This window comes from Neolamprologus brichardi, chromosome 5, assembly GCF_056152115.1.
Source record: "Neolamprologus brichardi isolate AB-2024 chromosome 5, ASM5615211v1, whole genome shotgun sequence".
In the NCBI taxonomy this organism is placed as follows: domain Eukaryota; kingdom Metazoa; phylum Chordata; class Actinopteri; order Cichliformes; family Cichlidae; genus Neolamprologus; species Neolamprologus brichardi.
The window spans coordinates 34,299,253-34,316,381 of record NC_142108.1 but is presented as its reverse complement, the minus strand read 5'-3'; the positions used below and the strand labels follow the sequence as shown (position 1 = coordinate 34,316,381).

The window sequence follows — 17,129 nt, the reverse complement described above, 5'->3', positions numbered from 1 at the left end:
CAATATCAGTGTTGATATGGGAATCATTCAGAGCATCAAAAATTAAAGATCCCTCTGCAGGCAACGATGCAGCTGTCCATTCATTTTTACCATCACTCTCTCTTCTGTCTTTATTAGCTTCTTGTATTGGACAGTGAACAAAAGACTGACGCACACAGACACACACACATCTGCAGACCATCTGGTTGTGTGTCTAAGTTGGCACACAGACAGCCTCCCCTTCCCTACAGCAGCACCATCGGACTCTATTGTATTAGTGTGTTTGTCCAGTCGGCTAATTAATAACCGCTTATCAGGATCGAGACAACAATAAAGTATTTCTGCCAATCCGAGCGCTTCCTTCCCATCTGGGCAATCCTGGGAGCCGGCGCCAAGTGACCACAACACAACACACACACACCATGTTTTCATATCTTTGTGGGGACATATAATTGACATAAAGCTTTTCCTAGCCCCTCCCCCTAACCCTGACCATGAAAAATGAATGCCTAACCCTGACTCTGACCCTAACCATAACCCAACTGTAAGCCTGACACTAAAACCACATTGTGAGTCTCAAAAATGCCTTCAAACTCGTGGGGACCAGGAGTTACACTGTACCTGCAGATGTATTTATATATTTTGTTTCTGTATATAACTTGTGCATATCCTTTGTTTCGATACTTATGTTATTGTGCATTACATACGTTCCCTGTGTTTACATACGTTCCCTGTGTTTACAAACGTTCCCTGTGTTTACATACGGTCCCTGTGTTTACATTAGTTCCCTGTGTATTACATACGTTCCCTGTGTTTACATACGTTCCCTGTGTTTACATACGGTCCCTGTGTTTACATGCGGTCCCTGTGTTTACATTAGTTCCCTGTGTTTACATACGTTCCCTGTGTTTACATACGTTCCCTGTGTTTACAAACGGTCCCTGTGTTTACATACGGTCCCTGTGTTTACATTAGTTCCCTGTGTATTACATACGTTCCCTGTGTTTACATGCGGTCCCTGTGTTTACATACGTTCCCTGTGTTTACATACGTTCCCTGTGTTTACAAACGGTCCCTGTGTTTACATACGGTCCCTGTGTTTACATACGGTCCCTGTGTATTACATACGGTCCCTGTGTAGATACCTCTTAAACTTATTTTGTCTTTATTTATCTTATTCTCTTATCCAAATAATGTGAATGTGAAAACCTATAAGCTGCCAATGGCTGTATTTCATTGTTCTGGTAATAGTAAAGTCTGTCCATCTGTCCAGTCCCCATAAGGACTGTTGGTCCCCACGAGCATAGTAAATTCCAATTTTTGGTCCCCACAATGACATGTAAACACAAACACACACACACACACACACACACACACACGTTTTTCCAGCCACGTGGGGACTTCCATCTAGGAGGTTACGCGTGGGGACACAACATTTCTAAATGTAATAGAGGCATTATTAAGGCATTATTTGAACTCTTAATTTTTTTAGGGATCAAACATCTATTTTGGTACCACAATTTGTTAAATTTACAAAATCCAATTTTTGTCAGGTTTTTCTACCTGGTGGGGACACAGCTTTTATGTCTTTTCACAAACCACCACCAGGTGACACTATTGCACGTTTACAGTTAGAGGGTCTATTTATAGGAATTTACAACCAGAGTATTCAAAGCTGGTATAATGAAAAAGCTTTCAAGTGCTGGTTGGATTTCAGAGAATGGTTTCTGCTACATATTTTTATTTATTGAGTTTTATATTGTTTTTGTTATTTTGTCATTACCCCTTGTATTTGTTCACTGGAAAATTTGTGCACTGGCCTCTGCTTTCAATAAAAAAAAAAAATGTTTCAACTAAAGAGCTTACCTTCCCAACTCATCTTTTAGATATACAGTATTAAAAAAGAACTCTCCCTGCTCAAAGTTAACCTGAACAGCAAAGAAAACAATCTTTTCAATACTAATGTACCATTGCTGTCATGGCTGTGTGTAGACGGGCAGGAAATGGTGGACCCAAAATGCAGACTCACGGAGACGAAAGTGAGCCGAAAAAGCAGCTTTATTGCTGAACACAAACTAACTTAAACTGAGAATACAAACTGAGGAAAAAGCAGGCAGGATACACGGGCGGAAACACAGCAGGGTGAGGGTACGATGTGACACGGAACTGAGGGAGACGCCGACATAATACACAGGGGAATAACAAGGAGCGTCAGAACACACGAGGAACACAGCTGATACAAATCACAAAGACGAGGGCAAAGCAAGACACATCCACATGAGGCACAGAACTTCAAAGTAAAACAAAAAACACACAAATGCGAAAACACAGACTGAGAGACATGGGCTTAACACAGGGACATGACTAAACTGGAACAGAGGGAGCCCACAGGCAGGGATGACAGGACACAGAACAGAGGGGTCACAGCATAACACAAGGAGCAAAAGGACCAAAACATGAGCCCACAATAATAACAAAGAACACTGGGTCCCCGACCCAGCACCGTAACAATTGTCTTTTTTTTTCTCTAAACATGAGAAAATTTTAAACGGTAACTGAAGCTGTTTATGTTCCATTTGTTTGACATTAGCTTCTTACCTTCTTTTCACTGACTCTCGCTTTAAAGCATCAATTCGGTTTTTCACGTAAAACTTAACTCCCTCCCAACGTCTCTCTTTCAATGCTAATGGTGAAGTCTCAATACATTTGAGACACTCTGCCTTCCCAGGAACCTTTCCAGAGCTGATGTACTCCATTAGAGTCTTCTCCACAGCCTTTATTTCTGCTTCAGTCCACTTCCTTCTTGTGGTTTGTGATGCCCCTGAATAAAGTAGACAGTAACTGTGTTATTCAAAAAGAAGAGCATGAAGTTGGTGTGTAATCACATGACTCCCCTTATGACCAGATGTGATACTTGGAGTATGTCAACAAGTATATCAAAAGCTATAGGTACATTTGGTCTATACTTTGTACTTGTTGGTATTCCTCAAGTATAAGTACAAGAAATGCCCATAATGCATTGCAGCGATTTAACTGTAAACAACCTATGAAAGAATTGATGTTTAAATAAATAATTTGTCAAACATTGTTGTAACATGATGTTTTACGTTTTTGAACAGAGTGTGGGAAATAAATTTAAAAAAATAAAACTATCAGTGAGAAGAGACAGTCAATAGAACTTCCCTCTCAATTACTTACTAGTTTACTAGTTAGTTTACTTAAAGAACACAACTGGCAGATTAACTATGAACATAGTTGCTGTAAATGAAGCACTCTGGGTGTTGTGACTGTGTGAAAACACTAAAGATAAAACACAACATCTTCTATTACTAATGGGACAAGGGCTGGTCATCCAGTTCTACACTGCAATAATGTGTTCTCTGTTCCGACATCACCGGTGTGATGATGTGACTCTGACATTACCTCCACAGCTGCATTTGTGACAGAGACTGACAAGTTATAGCGTGAATCCATGATATGACTGCAACCTACATCTGGTATCTTTTTCTTGTTCTTAACCTGTAATAGCCCTTATGTTAATGGTAATACTTTAGCAACAGCAGAGTAATCCACAAGTTAGCAACATACCTGAAGATTTTGTCGATAAGAGTGAAGCAGCAGATGACGCAGCGGATGACGCAGCGGGTGACACAGCGGGTGACGCAGCGGATGACGCAGCGGATGACGCAGCGGATGACGCAGCGGATGACGCAGCGGATGACGCAGCGGATGACGCAGCGGATGACGCAGCGGATGACGCAGCAGATGACTCAGCAGATGACGCAGCATCTGTCACATTCGTGTTATCCTCATCTTCACTGTTTGATGCATCACTGTCAACAGCTACGTTCTCTGGGAAACACAGCAACCATTTGGAAAAAAACATTAAGACTGCTCCTAAGCAATGTTAAGAAGTATCACACAATAGGGGATAGGGAGAGGAGGATAGCTGTAGTTAAAGCTCTGTATACATGTATACGTATTTGTCTGAAGGTTGTCAGTCATCCAGATAAAGTTTTCTAGAAACTGCATCAATTGGACTTCTTGTTAGGTTAAAGTGTTTTATTACTCTGCCAGAGAGTTTCTTCAGTCTGCAGAAAGTTGGTAGAACACAAATGTATCCACCAGGTGGGTTTCATTTCACACATGACCTGAAAAGGCTTTTTACAAATGAGCCCTTTTCAGTCTCCTATTTGAGGCTTTCATGAGTAATAAAACATTTGTAGACCATGTGGAAGAACAGAACTTATCATCCACCGTGCTTACGGACGCACAGTCTTAGCTACTGCTACTACTACATCAGCATAATACTGCATGATTTTTGAAATACTTCGATTTTAAATACACAATTTATTAACACATTTTTTACCTTGTGGATCAATGTTTATTTCGTCAAGATTTCTTCCTTTGAAATCTGATAGCTGTCCTCGTTCCATGGCCATAAGGACTTTGCTTATCTTGGCCAGCTGTAACGTCCCTTCAGGCAGTCTGTAATATTCGCGATGCACTCGAATATCATGGCCAAGGAAGTCTGCCAGATTATCCATTTCATTGTCTTTTAAGTTAAGGATCTTGGACATGGTGGCCATGTGCTTCCTTAATTTAGTAGAGGACAACGCTTCTGGTTGTTTTGCTCCACAGCTCTGCGCGATCTGTCGAACAACATCTGACCCTCTGATGTGAGTAAGTGCTTTCGGTCTCGCAAACATGAAAGGATTTTCATCTAATACTTCACAATTTCGGCGAGTGTTAACGAGCAAATCCATTGATGTCATCATATCAGGTGTAAGGAGTATGGGGACTTTTCTTCCACGTTTGCCTTTTATCTCTATTCGTTGGAAGTGCCTACAAAGCTTCTTTTCCAGGTCAGTTAAAGCCAATTCAACATCTGGATGAGTCAATGAAGTGTCTCTCAATGTGAACGCATTAAGAATCATTTTGGAAACCTCTCCTTCTCTTCTACGGTTGAAGATAATCACTTCACACAATGTGATTTTTGCAAGTTCTGCCCAGTGCTTCTTATTTGGTTCTTCCTTGAGCTTTGTATGGCACTCCGTCCGTTGTATGTTGAGATACTGGTGCATCTTCTTCACATCTTCAGCAAAGGGAAGAAGTTGTGGAGTATTCCATTTTGCCTCACTCAGATTTCGGAGAGCCTTTGAAGATATGCACTCACTCCATTTAGTGTCACAGATTTGCTTGAACACCTTTACATTGCGAATAGTATTCTCATCACCAGCGATCATTGCTTCACATTCAAGAACATCTGCTATTTTCTTGAGATTGTGGCCTAACTTCAGTGCCAAAGATGGTGTTTTGTATGTGTTCGTTTCCTCATTCAAGCCAGCAACATTTTTCACTGCTGCAATAACATGAGGGAAATTACCTGGTACAAAGAAATCAGACACCATTTTCAACTTGCCATTTTTCTGTCCTTGGAGCACCAGTCGCCCTGTCTCACGCATCTTCTGTCTGATATAGTCGTGTTTAGTGACATCATGTCCATGCTTATTGAAAAGATGCTCCCCAAATTTCAGTATGCAACTCTCTTTGCGGACAACATTTGTTATCTCATCATCATGCATGACTTGTACCAATTTCCAAAATTGTGCATTGACACTGTCTGGGACTGGCTCTGCATATTTACACGTAGCCTGGACTCTAGATGTTCCTGGCCTTAAACCTTTGACCTTCCTGCTGAGATGACATCTCTGCATGTGCCTCCATAGTGACCTTCTCTTGAAGTAACCCTGACAATTAATACAGTGCAAGTAATCACTGGCTTTCACAGGTACACTGGATTGTTGACGAGGTATCACCATTCCTTGTCCTTTTTTAATCACCTCATTATTGTGGGCACGGTTTCCTTGATTTCTTAATAAACTCAACTGTATTTTCCGTTCTTTAGACCCTACTGGGAAAGCCATTGCTTTTGCCACTTCTGGTTTATCTTTGTGTTTTGATTGCAAATGGCGTGCCATCTTGCTAAAAGGTTTACCGCAAAACTTGCAGTAGAACTTTTTGTTGTACAATCTGCCACCATGTTTCTTCTTCTTTAGTGTCATGACCGTCACATCAGAACAATCATGTGAAGAGGACTCTCTGGTGTCATCAAATGAAGCAGATGTGTTTGTGTCTTCTGCATCAAGTGAAGAGGATTCTTTAGCATTTGAATTTGAGGAATTGCATTGAGTTCGGGTACACCTTCTCTTCAGTTGTCGGACATCTTCCTGAGAGTTACCTGAAGTAGTTTTCCGTGCTTTTTTCTTCTTTCTTTTGTGTTGTATGAGACTTTCTGCAGAACTGGCACTTTCTTCAGCAGTTTGAGGAGCATATTCTTCCTCACTGATGTCAGTACTTGATATAGATGGGCATCCAAGCATTTGTCTGGTAAGCTTAAAAAAAAAAAAAAAAAAAAAAAAAAAAAAAAAAAAAGAAAGAAAGAAAATAGTTAAATTTTTCCACTCACACAAGCATTTAAAGACCAGAGGTAGTACAGTAGTAGTTGTAACAGCTGTACTGGTATTGACAGTTGTATTAATACCATTTACGGTACCACACATGTCACAATTTAATTTGAACTAGTCATATTAAGTAATCTTTCCTCTGCTGCATCACATTTACCAAACAACCCTGGGTGGCTTTGTCTGGATATGCTGTCATTACCCAAAGACTGTCAATACAGCTGTGATGTCACACTCATTAACAGTCACTTAGGTTAGTTTTAAACATCTGGGACAATGTAATCTCTAAGCTAACACTGTTTCTAGGAAATTGCTGAACTTCGTTTTCTTTTTGTATATATATACACTAATGTTTATAGAAATTGATTTTCTTTATTTAAATATATGATATAATTTTTACCTGGATCAATTACCTTTGAAGACCATTTTTTATGTTTGTAAGGTAGAATAGTATCTACTCAAGTATCAACTGTGTTCCAGGTAAACTGAAGATTTTAGCAGTGCATTGCATTTTAGGATTGTCAGGGGATGAGACTGACAAATGCTTAATTAGTAGGTGACAAAAGCATGACAGCCATTTGTTGAGCTCCTTTTGTCAAATTCAAAGAAATAAATTTTAGTCATAACGCATAAACAATAAAAAGGGCATTTTGGAACCACCTCACAAGAAATAATGATCCAAATGATCCTATCACAATGAAGAATCCTGTTGTCTCACTACACAAAAGAGACTTAAAATGTGTCACAGATAAAATATACGTAGGCTTAAAAATAACATGTATCACCTTTTATGAGAACATACAGAATATAAAGTTGATCACAAAAGTCATTACGTACTTTAAGCTATTCCTTAAAATCTTTTTTTGCTAACTAAATGCAATCATACATTACTACCTATGCAAATGCAATGCTAATTGAATTTAAGCTACTGTTATTACTGTAACACCTTAAAAACCTTTGTGAACTTGAAGCACTAAAACCTTTGAACTTCAGACACCAGAAAAGACATTAAACATCAGTGTCCCTGACAATATTGATAAATGAGAAACCCCTTGTCTCAAGCTTACAGTCGTTCTATCAAGGCGTGCTCGTAATCCAAGAAGGTGACATGATTGTACAGGAGGTAGTTATTATTATTATATTTTTTCACAAGACTTAGTTGTTAGTTTTAAATTTGACGGTTACCGTCTATTCACTTTGTGCTCTGTGCACAAAAATCTGAGATCTGTAGTGGAGTTGTACGAATAAACTTACAATAACACTGTCTGTCCTTCTGAGCTCAGGTACACTTGTATCCATGTCAGAATCAGCTGAAGTGGGTTTAATGATAATGGAACTGTCGCTGTCACTGGACAACTGCTGTTCCATCTGAAAAGTAAACAGAAAAAGATACAAATAACAATTACAGATTAATATAAATTACAGAATAATTATTGCTACAACACAGATTTGTAAATATGTGTCTTAATGCATTTTTGCAGCAGTTGCTCTAGCAATATCACAATTGTTGTCAATTTCAGATAAGATGGGCCACAGTTTTGATTTGGCCAGCAAAATATAAACTCTAAACAAGGGTTTGTTTGTTTTTGTCATTGTGAAAGGCTCACACTTTCCGGCAGGGTGGAAAGACCTTTCTGAGTATTACACTGTTTAGCATGTTGAGTTATCATAATACTACTTTCTCGTTGTGCTTCTGCACTGTACATAAAGCACTTAACTGCAGATTTTATTATCAGCAGTCTGACAAGCTGTCACCACAATACACTGCTATGATCACCTTTCTCAACCTAAGCAAGTGAAGCAATAAAATCATACTGTAGCGTATGAAAATCATCTTCTGTGTGACTCAGTGTAGCACATCTAAGCTATACTACTGCAAGATGTAATATACCTAAATCAATAAGTACACATATCAGAGAGCTGGCAGTCATGATGGAAAGAAGGAAGGTAGATTAACTGTGTGTGCAGGAGACCAGGTGCAAGAGAAGCAAGGCCAGGAGCATTGGAGGTGGATTCAAGCAGTTCTACTAGGGTGTTCATAGGAAGAGAAATGGAGTAGGGATAATCCTGAAGGAAGAGTATGCGAATAGTGTGGTAGAGCTGAAGAGAGAGGCTATGTTGAATGTTGTCAGTGTGTATGTCAAGTATCCTTGGGCAAGATACTAACCCCAAGTTGCTCTCCGATGCATCCATCGGAGTATGAATGTGTGTGAATGTAGTTAGATAGCACTAAGTATAGATAAAGTGCTTGTGAGAATGGGTGTGATTGGGTTAATGTGGCATGTTGTATAGAGCGCTTTGAGTACTCCGAGAGAGTAGAAAAGCGCTATATAAGAATCAGTCCAGTCCAAGTCAGGTAGACGAGAAAGAGGAGTTCTGGAGTGAGTGAGATGAAGTGGTAGAGAGTTTTACTAGGAATGAGAGACTGGTGATTGGAGTAGATTTCAATGGACATGTAGTTGAAGAAAACAGAGGTGATGAGGAGTTGTTGGTTAGGTATTGTGTTAAGGATAGAAATGCAGAAAGACAAATGTTGGTGGATTTTGCCAAAAGAGAGACTGTAAGGTGGTGTCAGGGGAGAATGTAGCTAAGCGGCATCATATGGCAGTCTGTAGGATGAAGTTGGACGTAACAACAAAGAAGCAAGTGAAGGCAGAGGCAAAAATTAAATGGTGGAAAATGAGGAAGGAAGACGGTTGTTCATGACGGAGCTGAGACAGGCGTTGGGCAGTATGGAAGAGTTACCAGATGACTTGGAAAGTACAGCTGAAGTGGGAGGGCAACGGCTAAGAAAGCGCTTGGGGTATCCTCTAGACAGAGAAAAGATGACAGGAAACCTGATGGTATTGTGAAGTACAGGAAAATGTCCAAATGAAGAGGTTAGCAAAGAAAAAGTGTGATAGTCAGAGAGATTAAGGAAGTAGACATGAGCATTGGGAGTACAGCCAAGAGAGAGGTGGCAAAGATGAAGAAAAAGGCTTATAGTGAGTTGTATGTGAGGATTGAAGGAAGGACTTGTACTGATTGGCTAGACGGAGATTGAGCTGGAAAGGATGCGCTTCATGCCCTGGGGGACAGGGCTATGGCTCTCTACATCCTCTTGCAGACCATTACATGGGGAAACCATTTGAATACAAGTGCGCCGATCCACACAGGTGTGCACACAGGTGTTCGCTGTTCGTAGACTTGAATCACACCTTTCTTGGCTGCTACTTCAAAGCACATTGTGCGCTGTCTGTCCTGCGTGCTGCACAACAACGTTCAATATTTGGTATTTGCTGCTGTTTATACTTAGCTAGATTAATGCGATGGTGTTGTGTATAGTATGTTGCTTTGTTTTGTTTTGTTGCTTGTTTTCTACTCTTTTTCTATCAACAGGTGATCCCGGAGATATTTTTTTTCCCCCCCCTTTCTCACTGTCCCTCTCCCCTTCTGTTTTTCTTTTCCTTCCTCTTTCTTTCTCCCTTTCCTATCCCTCATTCATGTCTGTCCCGTCTGTAACAACTGAAAATAAAATAAATAATAAAAACAAAGGTCGATCAAATGGACCAATACGGCAATGCCATGATGATCCATTTGGCAAAATAAATCCATTGGGTATCCTTGTTGGTCTTCAGACAACAATTCTGACGGCTAAAGAACCAAATGGGACAGGCAAAAAAAAAAAAAAAAAAATAAGCTGATGATGCTTAGATTAATTAGCTTTATACTGTCTAATGTAAATATAGTATAAACATTGTAGCCTGTGAAACTGTTAACATCTTGTTGAATATAAATCCACAAAGAGCAGCAGGTCAGGCAATCACATCCTTTACACTAACAAAAACCTACATTTTACTGTTTAGTTGAGGAGGCAAAGTCACCCTCTATGATTTCACTGATTGTGAAAAGTAAGTAGATTAATCAGAGTTAGAATTTACAGTGTAACATTTTTATTATATGTGCAATATTGTTTTACACAACATTCAGTTACCTTTGAAAACAATATTTAGTAGAATTGTCCTTTAAGGAGATTTTTAATGTCTTATTTTGACTACATTTCAGAGCCTGTACAATTTCACTTTTATTTGATTATAAAAGTTGCTTAAGTAATTTTACTGAAGTATTTTTACCCCAGGTATCTGTACTTCTGCACTTTTGCCTCCTCTGTTTGTGTGTGTAAGTGTGCACACACTGCATCCTCTTCTGCTTATGTTTGCATCCTCTGTTGAGTTTTAACAAAGCTTCATAGGTTTTGCATTTCAGATCTTTCCTCCCCATCATGGCATCACACCATTATCCTCTATTAAAGGCAATATACTGCATTCTAGCTCATCATCAATGTAATTTCTTACTCATCAGCATCCTGTACATTAAAATGTAGCACGTTAAAAAAAAAAAAAAAAAAAAAAAAAAAGGAAAGGATGCGCAGCAGGTTCGGGTGATTAAAGACAGAAATGGAGATGTGCTAACAAGTCAAGAGAGCGTGTGACAGCAGGATGTTAGGGATAGAGTGAGATGGAGGCAGATGATCCGCTGTGGCGACCCCTTAAAGGAGGATCCAAAAGAAGAAGTACTACAACTAACCTTCGTATTGAGGCTACGGTGTAGAAACAAGGTCCTCTCCCTCTGGTCGTTTAACCTTTTACTTTGTGCCCTCTCGTAGCGTTCCTCACATACACTATGATGTCTCCTGAGTTTCTCGAGGCGAGGCAAGCCACGACTTTTAACCTGCAAACAAAGAAATAAATCAAAACCTTTGTTTTATTGTTTTTTGCTTTATTAGATAGTAGTGGAGAGACAAAAGACAGAACAAAGAGGGAATGACAAACAGCAAAAAGCCTTACGAAAAGAAGCCTTACTGCTGAGACAAGGCCTAATCATACCTTGTATTTAATTATAAACAACTGTATTACAATGAATGATTTGTTTTTACGGTGTCCTCAAACATTTTAATGTGGCTGACATTTGTAATTTTTTTTATTAAAATTAAGAAAAAACATAAAAATCAAGGCCACAATTTGATTTGATTCCACTTAGCTCTCACATCACAAGATGTACATATATTGACATAAATAAAATATATGGAAACAATCATTAAAACAAATACTAAGAATATTTATCACATCAGAAATCATGAATATGTATCTGCAGTGCATAAACTAATTTACTACCTTTTATATTGAGGTCCAAACTGGAGGAGTTTGCCTACTTAAAATCCTTCTACCAATTTAACCGTCTGAACACACTGCAGTCTAACCTTTACTTTAAGCTGAACGAACTGAACATATTACACATCAAACAATCCCAGAATGTTTATTTTCAACGGCAAAAACATAATGTGTGCATGTGATATTTTCAGCAATCATTCTTAGAGTCATTCTAGCATGATGTACACTGAATGAATAGTGGAAATTTCAATATTAATGGATTATTAATTGCAATATTGGCTTGACAGCTATATAATGTGTAAGGTGTAGATGAGAACTCAAACAACCCTAAACTGCTCCTTAAATAATAATGTAAAGTGAGTATGTCAGCGTTAACAATGTGCAATGTCTATCACAGCTGTTTAAGTGCACAGCTGGTTTACTGGTCCATTTAAGAACCAAAAGAAGATGGCATATCCTACCTCTTTCTTGTGTGCAGGGTTAAAGGCATCTGTCCCATCAGCAACTGCAAAATTAAAAATATTGACTTGGTTCAAGATGAAATAACAATAGCAAGTTGAGACGGTCTTTGAGCAATGTGTTTAATTTACAATATATTGAGTTTTGCCTTAAAATAGCCTAAACACTTGAAAGGCTGAATTTATTGGAAAAGAATAGTTGTTGCACAACCTCTACTTACACCAAATAAAATTATTTCTAACAAAAAACAATTATGATTATTTCATGTTATTTACCTACAGTGACAGCAGAGTATCTGCTGAAGACACATCTGAATTGTAGCTTTTCATTTCTCTGGTGATTTGCAGTTCTACCCCAATGAGAATTTTAACTGCATTTATTTGATATATTCAGGTTTGGAACCAATTGTACAATTTGCAATTTAAAAATGACAGAAGCCAATTTACAGTTTTAACAACAATGAAGAAAAAAAGCAAAATGTAGGGTAACACAGAGCTTTCTTACCTGTGCATTCAGCACTGCCATTGGTAGATGCAAAGCTTGGGCCATCCTCCTATCAGCACAAGTGAAACAGTTAGTCAAACTTTAAGGACCAACATAATCAAATTTCACTGTACTTCAGTGAGCTCCAGTTGTACAATTTGGCAGTATATTGATGTATGTTACTTTGTGACATCATAGCCTGTCATGGTGGTTATCATTACCCACAACATTTCCTAATATTTCCCTGTCTGTGAAATGTTTATGAAAGTACAGTCATTGCCAATATACAGTCAAGTGACAAAGCTACTAACTTAAATTCTGATGTATGATTAAAGCAGGACAATGACAGAAAATATTTTACTACAATTTCTATGGTGATTTATTAGAATTTTGAGGGATGTAACAGATCATCAAAAAATACAGCAATAGCTTCGTCTTCTTTCCCTTACATACAAGGTTGATGTTTTGAACGGGTGGTCCTGTGATATATTACCATTCTTATATGGCTGAGCAGGGATGCTACACCTGGCAGAGGGAGGGACTGCTCTCATTGTCTAAGACAGGGGTGGGCAACTCCAGGCCTCAAGGGCCGGTGTCCCTGCAGGTTTTAGATGTGTCCTTGAACCAACACAGCTGATTTAAATGGCTAATTAGCTCCTCAACATGTCCTGTAGTTCTCCAGAGGCCTGGTAACAAACTAATCATGTGATTCAGGTGTGTTGACCCAAGGTGAGATCTAAAACCTGCAGGACACCGGCCCTCGAGGCCTGGAATTGCCCACCCCTGGTCTAAGAGCTGTTGTCAGACACAGTGACCAGAACCAGCTCAATTTTAAAGTGTGTAGTAAATTATAGATGCAGTACAGATGTACATACAGTCGGTTTTCGTTTTAGCGTGTTCCTAACAATTTACAAACAAGCTTGTTGTGGTTAACGAGCTTGGTGACGTAGGTGAATGCAGACGCAGCGTTATCATTATTCTGACAGCATGTCTCCTTAAGAAGCATTTTATTAAATACCTTTTTAATTTTTTTAACCTTTGTCGTGTGTGCAGTAACACGTCAGGTCCCACAAACTAAAGTCTCAGCTCACCTACGCTCTCTCTGTGCCTGCTGCCCGCTCTGCGTGCGCGTGCTGAACCCTGCCCTCGGTCACAGACAGAGGACAGAGCAGAAATCTCAACTATATTCTCACATCCGCTAATTTCACTCACTGCTCTTTTCATGTGCTAATTAAATACAAGCTGGTTTGTCCCTCATCACCTGTGCACCGATCACCGATCACATACTATCAAATAATGCGCGAGGCAGCTCACGTTCCTCCGCTGACCATGACGGTCACGGTTATGCGCCGTTCACGTGATAACCCTCCTACATGGTATCTTTTCACTGCAGCTCTAAGACGAGGTAGAGAAACATTAAATCTACTTTAAATAGTAGTCGTTCCACTAAAACACGATGTATGATGCTGAAGCTTTACAATTTTGAATTAATCCGTGCATATACGCGCATCTGTGCAGAGCGATATAAAGGGATCGCGGATCAACTACAGCCGTAACACCATTGCAGTTTTAGTATAAATTTAAATATCAAGACAATAAAACAGTATATTTTGATGGTTTGGTTTGAACAGTTTACTGTAACGGTGTAGATTGTGTAATGTAACACTGTGTTGAAGCGAAGTATTTCGTAGCAACTAAGTACCAATAACAGAAATTCATTTTGAAAATACTATATATCCATTAAAATAAAAATCACCACAGTCCGTAGTATTTTTACAGCCAATTGTTACACCGTTTTAAACTTATTTTACTTGACAAAAGCATAGGCAGACCAAGATTTAACAGCAACTCAGTTAGCATCGTTGTTAGCTAACATTAGCTAACCATCAAGTCATACCATTAAGTTACAGCTGCACACGACACTTTGTGTGTTAATATAATGTGCAAACGCGACACAAATTAACCCAAAAGCACAATATTATAATGTGACATAAGTCAAAACTTACCATTCTGGTTAATGCTGCACAGCTAGCTGTACTCCGCATATCGCACGTGCTTGCTGTCTGAAGCATGTCTGTCGTCTGTCTTTGCGCCAAAGGAGAGCAGGTGTGGTGATCACAAAAGGAGCGCTTGATTTGGGACGAGGCGCACACCAGATTAACTCCGCTGATTCTTACACATACCGCACCGGACACTGACGGGTCATTGGTGTGTTAAAACAAAGTACAACGTCACTCGGCCATCTATGTGGGGGGATGGGCATGGTCAAGGTGGGGACCTCAAATGTCAAGATATGTGTAAATTGCTGAGAACGAAGTAAATGACTCTACACATTACCTGCTAAGTGAGAAATACAATTTCTGAACTGAAATTGGTTTAATATGTACGTTAAAAAATAACTGAAATAAAAATGTCAGACTGTAGATGTATGAAACTCTGCATACAAACTGCACTGTCACTCCGCCATCTTGACGTGCTGCAGTAGACAGTAGGTGGGTGGGGTATGGGCATGGTCAAAGTGGGGACCTCAAATGTCAGGATCTGTGTAATATATTAATGATTGCTGAGTAGAGATGAATCCACACATTACTTGCTTAATTAGAAATGCAATTTCCTAACTGATATTTGTTGAGTTGAAATGTAGACAAAATATAAGCAGTAGCAAAATTAATTAAATGCAGGAATGAATAAATAATAGAAAAAATGCAAAAATGTAAACCAATCAACTACTACCAACCATTGTGATCACTAGACAGGTATTATTGTGAAGGACAGAATTGTGTGGACTCAAAAGTTATGCCAGGCAGGTTTCAATAAATGGTAAACTAAGTTTATTGTAAAAACCAAAAACAATAGTGGATGACACAACAGGTGAATAGAGGATAATGCAAATGTGATTGTAATTGTTTTTAAAGCCTTATATGACAAGGCAACTCCTTACCTCAGTGATCTGCAGCAATTGCAAAAACCAAAGAGAATAATAGAAACTGAGCTGACAGCGTTGTCCCGGGCCCACCCAGATCTGTCAGCTGGCCTGCATATACACATATATATAGTCTTTTTTCCTTCAAAGTTGGGGCCTTTACCAGAGGTCTGTGAGAATCAGGGTCCTATGTGGTATCTTAGATGTTTTGGATGTTGTTCCTGAAATCTGGAGCAATTACCCCAGTTTGGGGGTCACTGGGTTCTGATTACCACAGGGACCACCGTTGCCTTTTCCCTCCACACTTTTTCCTAGCTCTTCTCATAGCCCTTGGTATTTCTGAAGCTTATGCTCATTCTGCCTGATGTTGGCATCTCATGAGTTACTTGGTTAAAAAAATTCAAATGTACACCCTGCCTGCTAGCATCTTACACCATGGTGTAATGTGCTGGATTATTTGTAGGAGTCCTGGACAAGTCCTTAAAAATCCGAGCTGTTCTGGACCTACATCTCCTGTTGTAGATGTCCTGTAGGGAAGGGAGAGCAGACCTGTAGCAGTGTTCTGCCACACAGATCACTCTCTGAAGGGCTTTTCGTCCTGAACACAGCTGTTCCCATACCAGGATGTAAAGTTCTGTGTGAGGATGCTCTCCACATCGCCCGAATAGAAAGTCCTAAGGATCCCTGGAGAGACTCAAAACTTTCTCAGTTGTCTCAGGTGATACAGGCGCTGCCTAGCCCTTTTGGACTGTGAGCAGTCCATGTCAGGTCTAAGGAGATGTCAACCCCAAGGTACTTGAATAGTACCTCTCCACGTTGATGGCCAGGGGCTTGTAGTCTTGCTGCTTTCTCCTACTAAAATCCACCACCAGCTCCTTGGTCTTGCAGACGTTCAGTTGGAGGTGGTTTTCTCTGCACCAAGATGCCAGGTTCTTCACCTCGTTCATTAGGCTGTCTCATCGTTGTTGGAGATGAGGCCCAACACCACAGCATCATCAGCAAACGTCACGATGGTGTTTGAGCCTTGAGTGGCCACACAATCAAGAGGTGTAGAGGGAGTATGTAGTGGAAAAGGGTACGCACTCCTGTGGCACTCCTGTGTTGGTAGTGATGCTGTCAGAGACACACTTACCCACCTTCACCACCTGCGATCTACCAGTAAGGAAGTCCAGCACCTATGCACACAAACTGTTGTTAAGTCCAAGATCCCTCAGCTTTGTGAACAGTCTATGGGGCACTATTGTGTCGAATGCTGAACTGTAGTCTACAAGCAGCATTCTCACATAGTTACCCCGTTTCTAGCTCACATGGCTTGTAGCTGTGCCAGAGAGCAAGCTTGGGTGAGCTAGCGGGGAATATCTCCTTCTGCAGTAGCCTTAAAAAGAGACTATTGTTCGTTCTCCTGTCAGGTAAAAATCTTTTTCGTATGTATATTATACTATTCCATGTGTTATCATGTGTTTGCTATGATGTGATGTGTAGTAATGGTTATTAAGGTGCTAACTGCTAATTGGGGATAAGCTAGCAAGCTCGACAATTAGCCGCCATGCTAAGCGGACGTTGGTAGCCAAGTTCATATGTCACTGAGGGGCTACGAGCTCACATGGCTTGTAGCTGTGCCAGAGAGCAAGCTTGGGTGAGCTAGCGGGGAATATCTCCTTCTGCAGTAGC

At 39.9% G+C, this 17,129-nt stretch overlaps 2 protein-coding genes across 3 annotated transcripts in view; one reads left to right on the top strand and one right to left on the bottom strand.

The window, feature by feature from the left end:
* Positions 1-17,129, top strand: part of si:dkey-49n23.1 (semaphorin-3D) — a 136,888-nt gene that overhangs the window by 17,364 nt on the left and 102,395 nt on the right. The window lies entirely within an intron of this gene.
* Positions 1,351-15,540, bottom strand: LOC148102870 (uncharacterized). 2 transcript variants are annotated; one of them, XM_087841127.1, is made up of 8 exons: positions 14,542-15,540; positions 12,557-12,605; positions 12,055-12,098; positions 11,010-11,153; positions 7,698-7,811; positions 6,221-6,374; positions 3,568-3,831; positions 1,351-2,800 (listed from the first exon to the last, which is right to left on the bottom strand). In XM_087841127.1, exons 1-8 carry the CDS (start codon positions 14,605-14,607, stop codon positions 2,574-2,576), a joined length of 1,062 nt encoding a protein of 353 aa, XP_087697253.1. In that variant the 5' UTR covers positions 14,608-15,540; the 3' UTR covers positions 1,351-2,573. The 2 variants fall into 2 exon arrangements, with proteins under 2 accessions (XP_087697253.1, XP_087697252.1); XM_087841126.1 differs by lacking the exons at positions 6,221-6,374; positions 7,698-7,811; positions 11,010-11,153; ... (1 more) ...; positions 12,557-12,605; positions 14,542-15,540 and adding an exon at positions 4,349-6,037.